Source organism: Sphaerodactylus townsendi, linkage group LG03 (assembly GCF_021028975.2).
Source record: "Sphaerodactylus townsendi isolate TG3544 linkage group LG03, MPM_Stown_v2.3, whole genome shotgun sequence".
NCBI lineage: Eukaryota > Metazoa > Chordata > Lepidosauria > Squamata > Sphaerodactylidae > Sphaerodactylus > Sphaerodactylus townsendi.
The window spans coordinates 93,993,014-94,003,842 of record NC_059427.1 but is presented as its reverse complement, the minus strand read 5'-3'; the positions used below and the strand labels follow the sequence as shown (position 1 = coordinate 94,003,842).

At 42.5% G+C, this 10,829-nt stretch overlaps 1 protein-coding gene across 2 annotated transcripts in view; it reads left to right on the top strand.

Annotated features, from left to right (window-relative positions):
- Positions 1-5,063: 5,063 nt before the first annotated feature.
- Positions 5,064-10,829, top strand: part of LARS1 (leucyl-tRNA synthetase 1) — a 70,469-nt gene continuing 64,703 nt past the window's right edge. For both annotated transcript variants that reach the window (XM_048489873.1, XM_048489872.1), the window contains exon 1: positions 5,064-5,206. In XM_048489873.1, coding sequence (XP_048345830.1) covers positions 5,201-5,206 — 6 coding nt within the window. In that variant the 5' untranslated portion in view covers positions 5,064-5,200. The remainder of the gene's footprint in view (positions 5,207-10,829) is intronic.

Sequence of the window (10,829 nt, the reverse complement as noted above, 5' to 3'; positions counted from 1 at the left end):
AGGAACTAGCCAACCGAAGGCGCAACCGAACGTGCTGGGAGCCGGACAGGGGACGGGAGCCCGGCCTCACGATGCAGCCAATCGTATGACAGGATACGTAGACATTCCAGCCAATCAGAAGCTGCTGATAGTAAGGGCGGGGGTCACTGGTAAGAAGGCCGCAGCAGGTTAGGTCGAGTCAGCTTGCGTGAAACCCTTTCGGTACAGCAGTGAAGTGAGAGGGGGAAGATTCGGGATGAGCAGAGGGATGTCCCACGCGGGTTTCTAGCAAAGAGGGCCACACTTGCACCAACCCTCAACGTGCCTTAGTCAGTTTGCTGAGAGGAAGTGGTGTAAAAATAGAGTATCTCCTGAGCACATGCAAAGTGTTGCTGTCGCACAATGGCTCCCGGGCTAGCATACTGAATTTCCCGCGTACATCAATCCTTGCTTTCCTAAAAAGAATATGTCCTGTCACTCATTTTCCGTAAATGTGATATCGTTTTGGAAACGTACGTGAAAGCTGCAGATTTATGCACCCCGAGTTGGCAGTAAGGCTCATTGATTAAACGTGCATCGAATGCGATTAATGACACCGCAAGACACCGTTTAGTGACGCTGACTTGAGCACGAGGTGTGTGCAATGTGGGGAGGCTGCTTTTGATTAAATACTTTACCATTTTAATTTGTTTTAGTTATTTTTTCCTTTTTATGGTATATTTTGGAAGGTGCTTTTTATATAGCAGACGCAAAACAGAGGTATTTGAAATTAACTGGAGTAAAAAACGGGAAAGCTTGATGCAATTCAAGCATTAGAATGGTTTCTGTGATCATGTGCAATAGGACTTACATCTGAATAAGCATGTTTAGGGTTACCTTGCACTGCACTTTTTCCTTTTCCTAACTGAAGATTTGCCCAACTGGGTCTCTGTGCTGGGACATAGTATGTCCTTTTAGTTTGAGATCCCACTTCCTTCCTCCCAGTTGAATGCAGCGTTCCATTTAAATAAAGCACACCACACAATAAAGGTTCAGCTGATAAGCTAGCTCTAACAGTATTGTTACCAACTACCTGTATTGAAAAGTCCCTTTAATAGAGGGTTGATGGGATGCTGTTTACTTCCATGAGATGAAAAGCTTCAGCTGTGCATTCCTATACATTAAGCCCCTACTAAAGGTACAGAACGTTTTCTTCAGATCTGTTGGCAATTTTGTTTGTCAGAGCTAGCATTTCATTTTGATCTGTGGTGTGAAATAAATACATTTCCACTGTGTCCTTCTCAGCCTGTTGACTTCAATGGACTCTGAAGGCTGTAATACTGTTTAGGATGGTACTGCATGTTATGCAACCTGGGATGAGGAACTGTTTGGTTAAATAAGTCAATCCTACCAGGAATAGTGTGGTTTTTCCTATAAAATAATTTTCAGTTTTATTAGGAAACATTAAGAATTTCTCAAACACACTTAACTGGCCACTCATAATTTGCTGAGAAATAAGCTAACAATTGGAAATTGTCTTGAAATGTGTGGATGTACTATCAGTAAATGCCCTAAGATGATTGTCTGTATCTATCTAACATGTGCCTTGATCTGGATGGCCCAGGCCAGTCTGCTCTCAACAGATCTCAGAAACAAAGCAGGGTCAGTTCTGGTTAGTACTTTGATGGGAGACTACCAAGGAATACCACAGTCTCTGTGCAGAGGAAGGCAATGGCAAACCAACTCAGAGTCTCTTGTCTTGAAAACCCTACTGGGGTGCTGTAAGTCTGCAGTGACTTCATTGCTGTTTACAGACACACATCTGACATGTAGTATTTATTTACTTGATTTCTATGCCACCTCTAATAAAAACATAGTGAAAACTGAACACAGCAAAAAGTTAGGTTGTTAAAAAAACTTTTTGCAACTGTATGTAAACTCTTTTTTGTTGGCCATTCTGAGTAACTAAGGACACAGACTTAAAATCTACTCCAGTGATGTGAAATGGCAGCCATCATGAAATTATCTAGTGCAATGGCATTCACTCTATAGTGTGCTCAGAGCCAAATTCGCAACTAATTCACCAAAAGAGCCACATGAATCCTGTATGCCCTTAGTATTACCCTGCTCAATACACATACAGTAATATAATTATTATTAAATAGGCATATAGGGTGGGCTGTTACTACCTCAGTAACTTTGGCTAGCCCTTGTGTATCTGGCATAAGGTGTAGGTTAATAGCAACAGACTAATTGAAGAGCTGGGTTTGATTCCCCACTGTGCCACATGAGCTGCGAACTCTTAGCTGATGAACTGGATTTGTTTCCCTGCTCTTACACATGAAGCCTACTGGGCAAATTACAGTCCTTTCAGAACACTCTCAGCTCCACCTACCTCACAAGGTGCCTCTTATGGGGAGAGAAAGGGGAGGAGTTTGTAAGCCCCCTTGAGATTCCTTACAGGAGAGAAAGTGGGGCATAAATCCAAACTCTTCTTCCTGACCTTCCTATATTCTCATCATGAGGCACAGCAATTGCCAGAGAGAGAGAGATTATCATGGTGCCCAAAAGAGAGCAAGCTAGCTGTGTAAGGAGTGTAAGATCTCCAACTCCTTACTGTGGCCAGCTTGCTCTGTTTCCAGTCTTCAGGTGCAGCCTAGAGATGTCCCAGAATTACACCTGATCTCAAAATACAGAGACCCCTGGGAAAAAGGGCTGTTTTGGAGGGTGGACTCTATGGCATTGCATTCCGTTGAGGTGCTTCCCCACCCCAAATTCCACTCTTCCCAGGCTCCACCCCCAAATCTCCAGAAATTTCCCACCCAGGAATTAGCAACCCTAGTCTGTTCCTGGATGACCAAAATGACAGCAGCCTGGCATCCCTGGGAGCTTCAGGGCAGGGCAAGTAGTGCATGTGATGTCAACATGTTAGCCAATGACCTAAAAACTTTATTGTAATATAACATTTCTAGAGCATTGATTGATGTCCCACCAAGGGACATTTTCTGAACATGGAGACACATAGTAGAATGTCTTCCCATTGTTCTGTTCTCCATTTATCTCCCACTGACCTCAGAGGCATGGGACAGGTGGAGGGGCTCTTCAGCAGGATGCCTAAAGTAAGTATATGGCATTCCTTGGTGATGGTGGTTTTACTCTCCCATCCCAATGTGATGGTGGTTTTATTCTCTCTTCTCTGTACCTCCTTCCTTGATTTCCTCCAGGAAGCTGTCTGGGTGTTAGGATAAGGACGGTTGTTGGAGATAATAGGTCCTTTCCTTATATCCTTAATGTAAGACCCACAGCTCTGGAAAGTTAGCAGCTTACCTCTCCTCCAGTTCTTTCAGTGGCTGGTGTTTAAAGGTTCTAACCACAGTGGCACAGGCCTTACCAAGCACTGGCCTGACCCATTTTTCTGGGACATGGGACAGGTGTCATATTGGGGAATGGTGCTCTGAAGAGCCACCTGTGGCTCCCAAAGTACTTAGTGATATTACTGATCTAGTAATTGACAGTGCCATCCTAATTACAGCTAATATCCTAATGCCATTTATGTTAGTGTGACTCTGCTCAAGGCTGCACTGAAAGTGTGGTATTGGAAAGTGTTACTAGAAGAGTAATGAGTCCCAGCATGTTTTGTGTGACACTTTGTGTCACTCCTGTGTATTACAATATTCAATAGTGGTTACCAAATATTTTGACTTCTGTGTTATAGTTAAATTACTAGTTTCATTAATATAGGCTAAAGAACTTTCCTGGATGTAAGTACCATTGAGTAACACAAGACTTATTCTTGAGTAGACCCGTTTAGGATTGGCCATGTAATATAAAACTCTGACTATTATAAATATTAAAATTGTGTAATTTAATTACAGTTGCTCATCTGATGACCACGTATACAAAACTGAAGAGAAACCAAGGAAATAAGGCAGGATAGAAACATTTAAAATAAATTAAATAAACTTTGTTCTATTTTCATTTGGCCATACGTAACATGATGTGACTTAAATAAAGCTTCAGTGACATCAATTGGAGAGTACTGGATATGATTTATCATGATTTATCAATGTTTTATACTACAGCAGTATATTTCAGATTTCACTGTTAATATTGATTACATTGATTTAAATAGTAATCCATTAAACTATGTCACCTATAGACTGCAGAAGATTGAACTGAGTCTCCACTTGTTTGAAGGCACAATGGAAAATGAAATCAAATGTTCCTGGATCCCTGCCATGTGTTCAGACTGCATTGTTTTTGATAGGCTGGCTATCTCAATTTTTTATTTTCTGGTGGTTTGAACATTCATTTGTCAGCAGCTATAAATACTATAGTAGGACAGATATTTTTTACCTTTTGCCACTAATTCCAGTTTCTCCATTCTGGATTGCAAAGCTTGGAAGCCATGCTACTAGATTCTATTCATCTTTGATAAGAAAAAATCTTCACCAAGTTCAGTAGGGATTCCTCCCATGAAAATATGTGTAAAGTTACAATCCAAAATTACTTTGTCATGGAAGAGATCCAGGGTATGATTCCGGTAGGAGTAATCACTTGTTAAATTAGGCCTTATTGCTTTCAGTAGGAGAGCATTAACGACATGCTTAATTCTGCTAAAATAAATGGAACTTCAGTATACTTAATTTGGGCTGGAATGTACTCCAGCACAGTAGTTTCATTCTTAATTATTTAGATTAGCTCTGGTATAGTGTCTATACCAAAGCAGGTCTACTCAAATGTGTCTGGGACCAAAATTGCCTGGATGATCTATACAAGAATACAGGGAACACAGAGGAATGTAGCTGTGTTGGTTCTTCTGGAGCTCTCAGCAGCTTTTATTAATATTGGTCATAGTGCACCTACATTCTCGTGGTTCTGTTTCCAGCATGTCTTCTTGCGATACAAGGAATACCGTGAACCCTAGTTTACAGACCTCACTTGTGACTCGCCCTTGTGCATTATGGGAATCATAGTCCTCAACTTCAGGCACTTTCCGATGTAGAACAGCGACACGACGCGCCTGGCAACGCCGTGCATCTTGGGAATTGTAGTTGATGAACTCATCAGTTGTCTTTGTTACTTGCAGACCGACGGACTTCATTTCCCAATAATCTTTGCGAAGGAAACCGGATCCCGGCTTGTTCTCGTGGCATTGCGGGAGAAGCAGCGGCGTGGAGTGGAAGCGAATCACTGGAGACAAGCTGTTGCAGGCTGCGGCTCATCACTGCAGAAAGCTGCGATGACGGTGAATGCCGGGGTGATGCGCTCACCCTCCGATTTTGGGTGGTGGGTGTGGGGGAATTGGGAGTCAGTATGCAGGGAAGTCAACTGAGGAAGAGGGAGAGGCCTGTGGCCCCATCTCTTTGCAGTAGAAAGAAGACCTCTTCAGCTCGCTGCTTCCCTGTTTGTTCTTGGTGTTTCGTTTCCTCGAATAAAAGCTTGCCTCGTTTCAAGTTCGAGTCTTGTAGCTGAGAGGAGGACAGGACTCTTGTATGGCAGGTCTTTTGTCAATTTTTTATCCCAGGTTTCCTCTCAGGGTCGCGGGATACTGTACATTAGGCAGAGAGAGAATGATTGTCCCAAACTTACCCTGCACCTCATAGCTATATTGAATAGTTAGCATCCCCAGCCCCATAACAAATTTCTTATCAGTTATTCTACAGAGATGAAGATTGCACAATGCCGAGCCACATTTAAGGGGTTGCATAGTACTCCCTTGCTAGGGTAAGTGGTAGTGGCAAACAAACTGGGCAGGCAGCGAGAGCCAGTTGGTCGAGAAGGTGGAGCAAGATAGGAGGCGAAACATAGGAGAAGTTGGGTGGGCAACAAGATAGTTCGAAGTAGCGCCTGCCACATCTTTCTTCCTTCCACAGCCATTACCTCCACTAATAACCCGGTTACTAGTATAAGAGGGAGCAGAGAAGAAGGTGGTGATGCAGCTGTTTTTTTTCCTGTTTATTGTGCTGAGTGGGTGGTTGAAGAAGGGAAAAAGACGAACAAGTGGTGGCAGCAAGGTACTGCTGCCCTGGTCTGTGCCAGAGAGAGAAGAAGCTGGGCTGAAGCTGTACCAAGTGTGGCATCTAGGAAAAAGAAAGTCTCCTGCTGCTGACACTCAACTACTGTGCCACACTAGCTCTCTGCAAGAAGTTGCATCTAATGAAATCCCCTCTTCTATGTAATTGTTAGAAGGGACACCCCACCCCCCTTCATTCTAGGAGTATGTTCCAGAGGAACTTCTCTGTTATGTCAGAGTATAGCATAACCTCACTGAGCATATTGTGTGCTGGAGCAGATCAGTGTGATCTAACTGACAGCTCACCTGGCTGATGCAAGAGGCAGAATTTCCCCGCCTCTGATTGGGTATTGTGTTGGAGCGGAAACATTACTCCGCCCTGGTTGAAAATTCATGTTATTCTTATTCTCATTTTAACGTTTGCACTTATCCACACATAAACAATTTATCAAAATCATTGTACCGTAGCTTCTATTTATGTTTCTTCATAGCCACGCCCAGCGCAGCACAAAAAAAAAGCGTGTGCTCTGCGCACAGCCCACTTCACTCTGATTGGCTGGAAGGTTTGAAGGGCAGGAACAATAAGCTGCGTCTGTCCCATGTTTCTCCCCACCAAATCGGCTTTAGCATGTGATTGAAAAAAAGGTTCACTTCAGTGCAGATTCCAAAAAAATGCGTGATGGGGGGGACGCATGCTAGAACCGAGATAAAGCCTTGTTTGGCACTCAAGCCGTGGGGAGTTCTTGCTTAAACTGTGATTTTTCGCATGAGTATTATGTGATAAATTGACTGTGGGGAATGGCCCATGTGCATTAGCTCACCCATTATATCCTCCTCAAAACTGGCAGCCATGCAAGAAGAAATAGTTGACAAGCTGCACCAGTTGTCATTTCTGAGGAAGGGTCTGAGCCAAGAGGCCTCTGAGGAATTGGCAGAATTGCTGGGGCTCAGCACTGTTTGCTCCTGTTTGCTTACTAATGGGCCACTGGGAAATTTCTCTGTAAGATAGATGGCCAGTCTATTCCCAAGAATGAGTCATGACTTTTACAATTCGAAGTTCCAGTGTGCAAGAGTGTTGGGTTTGGATGGGAGAGACCCTGTTTGGTGTTATTGTTTGCCCATGTAGGTTGGAAGCTCAAACGGAAAGGACAGGGTGCAACTTTTCTTGTGTAGATGATCAGGCCATGGCAAATACAACTTGTCCTGCAGAATAAGAAAACTTCCACTTGGCGAATTTCTTTCTTTGCAATTGATCAGTGCATAGAGCTCTTTATATGGTCCTCGTACAAGATTGTGTTATTTGTGGTGAAATTAGATTATGCAATTTCATATGTACTTTCTAGTCAGAAGCAAGTCTGTAGAGGTGGTAGACAGCCTGTGGTAGAAATGGTGTTGTAAATGGAGACGGTTCTAACATTAAGCTTTCTTCAGTCCTTATCTGATAGCACTTGATATGGACCATTAGTCTCCAGCTTTCTTTGACAGGGAGGAACAATCTTTTAATTTAGACCGGTTGCTCTTATATGTTTTTTGAAGATTAATATAACTTCAGTTTTGAAGCACCATATAGTGCACAAAGAATGACCAAAGAACTTTAAAAGTATAGGCCCCCCACTTTCTGGCTAGAATAATGTCTGGGAAATAGAGGATATTTCTCCAGTATAGTTTTAGAAGCATCATGTGTTATATGTGAAAGATTAAAGGTTTTCACCTTACTTGAAGACCTTACATTGATCACTTTTCCTTAGAAGTTTCACACCATTTCCAAATAGTATACCAAGCTGCTTATTTGCAATGTTGTTTCATTCTGTTTGCAACTTGCTGTTAACTTCTTCTAACATAGGCCCCTTCTCCATGGGCCAGTAAACACAGATGGTAAAAGAAACATTTGGGGGGAGGGGGGAGACTTAGCACAAGTCCCACCCCCAAAACAAGTCTGCCCCCATGTTATTTTCCACAAACTTAAAAATTTCTTAACAAGCAATCATTTTAAAAAATCTTCGATTGCAGCCGCTCGTGAGCGAACAGATGGACAGGAGATGCTTTATTCGCCTCCATTTTCCTTTTAAAAATGTTTCATGTCTTGCTTCTGTGTAACTACGCAGGTGCAGATGGTCATATCATGGGACACTGGCATAGCTGTGGGGGTTTGTTTGTGCATTCCTGCGTAGCTATGCATGTGTGGGAAGTAATTTTAAAAAATAGACACTCAGTGCAAAGGCATGACAGCAACCCAGATTTTTTCTGTGGGCTCCAATTGCTACCTGCACGGATGCATGCGAACATGAAAGCAGGAAAACGGGTTACTTCTTCCCCACTACGACCTGTTATACTTCTGCTGTAAGAGTGGCCATAGTCTGCTATTTTGCTGGTCTGTATGCTATTTAACTGAATCTGCCTCATTAGCCAGTAAAATGGCAGGCCAGGCTATAAGTGGTTGTTCTTCATTAATGCCAAGGAATAGTAAACTGGCTGTTAGGTTTGCAGAACTAGAGTCTTTAAGGAAGAAAGCTCTGAGATTACCCAATTGACTAATATCAGAGTATGACTGACTAAAGTGAGATTAGGTTAAACAATGTAGTCAGTGTTTGGCTGATTATCCACCAGTGTTGTGGTGCACAATGGGACAGGAAGTGCGTCGGGTCAAGAAATCTCTTCCTGTTCACGGCTCACAGAGAGAGGAGGTGCGTCAGGGCAAGATCTCTTATCCCAACAAGTTTCCTCTTGCCCCACGCGTGCTTCTTGCTTTCCCCGGGGAAAGCTAGAACACTTCTGGCGTGATTTTTTGCACCAGAGCAGGGTGAGGCTGGGAAACACCAGCAGTGGGTAATTAGTCTTTATGTTGCAGATCGGTTTTTCAGTGATAAACTTGTTTGTAATAAACAGCTTAGCAACCAGATCATATCAGGTATTTTCCTGTAACTTCAAGCAAAAATGAGCCAAACTTTAATGTCTTTTAATTTTCACTGTTTCTGTGGGCCATTAGTGTTTTGTGTTAATATTACTTTGTCTCAAGTGATATTTATACCCGAGACAAAGCCATTTTACTTAACCCTTTAAGACAGCGGTTCTCAACCTCCGGGGGTGGGCGGTATAGAAGTCGAATAAACAAACAAACAAACAAACCTGTGGGTCGCGACCCCTTTGGGGGTCGAACAACCCTTTCTCAGGGGTCGCTAACACTCTGCATCAGTATTCTCCATCTGTAAAATGGATAAATGTTAGGGTTGGGTGTTACATGAGGAACTGTACTAAAGGGTCACGGTATTAGGAAAGTTGAGAACCACTGCTTTAAGATTTAAAATGTGTCTGTACTGGGGGTGACTATAGATTAAATAACCAGACATGGTACTAAAAACCTTTTTGCTAGATGAGTATTGTGGCTCACGCTTTGGCATTTTTGCTGGTTGTTGCTTATAGCAACTTAAAAATGTATAATGGAATTAGTCTTGAGGATTTTGTTTCTGGAATTGACAAATTCAGTAGCCCCATTTCAGCTTTCTAGGAGTACAATGTGTCAAGCTGGCTTGGTTTGAAAGGAATAAGTGGTATGTGAATAATCGCTGTCATCCTTCTGAAAAAGCATAAGCTAAGCAGTTCTGTTCAGTGGGCCTGTGCAGTATGGTGCACACTGTAATTACCAGGCACAAACAAATTTTCATTGACCGAGTTGGGTTTTTTTTCCTACTTGGATTTGCTGCAAATGAGTATGTAATTGGAGTATCCAATAGGTATCTCTCTCTTTTATTCAAGAAGCAAAGTGGTATGACTAAGAATCAAAAGGTGCTTCTAGGGAGAAATTGCTATTGTAGTTTAAATGGTGGTTGCCACTGAAATTGCTTTGTACTTTAAATGGTTGTATAACTTATTAAAATAGGCTTTGAAAGTCTGTTCTGTAGGCCTTCTGTCATGTTTAATATTTTATGCAGTCATCCACATTTACTTGCCTGCTATCATAATATGACATGTTTCAGAGCCGATGGCAATTTCAGTGATCTTGATTGCCTGTTGTGGACTGTGGAAACTGGCACAAAATCCAGTAGCTTGATCTAGATGCCAGAAAAATGAGCTTCCATGTTTGACACATTTTTTTAGCCCTTTGCAAAATAGTAAATAATGTGAAAAACAAGAACTTTCCCCCATCACCTATCAAAACTTAAAAGTGTAGTATTTTATTACTGAGCAAACATTCAAAAGTGTCCAAGTTGCATAATCATGTTATCATTTCAGATTATTGGCTCCTGTCTAACTATCTAGTATTGGCAACCAGCTATTCAAGTTGCCAGCCTAAAATTTCTACTTATAGTCAGAAAAGAAGGCAGGTTTTTCTGCCCACCCGCCTTCTCCCATCACCCCCCCCCCAGCTGCTTCTCCCCTCCTTTTGCTGTCTTTGGCCTGCCCAAGCCCAGCTTGTTCTGTGTGGGGGTGGGAGAAGGGGGGCAGGGGGATAGGGAGGCTTCTGCTGGGCTGGTGGGGAGGGCAGCTTGCCACCAATGCACTGCTGGTCTGGCTTGCTTTTCAATTGTGGGAAGGCGGACAGGAGATTGGTTGGAATGAGAGGGGCGCACTTCCAACTAGTGGGCAAGCAGGACTCATGACTCCTGTGCACCCACTGGTTGGAAGTGAGTCATCAACTCACATTCCAAAATTTAGTGAATTATATGTTTAGATTATTTATAGTCCACCTTTCTCACAAGGCTCAAAGTGGATTTTACATATAGTGAATCAGTGCAGTCAACAAGTGGGACATTCAGTAACTAATGAATTAGGATTTTCAAACCTCTGAAACTCAAAAAGAACTGAAGCATTGTGTATGTATTAACATGACACATTCAGCAGTATGGAAATTACGTAA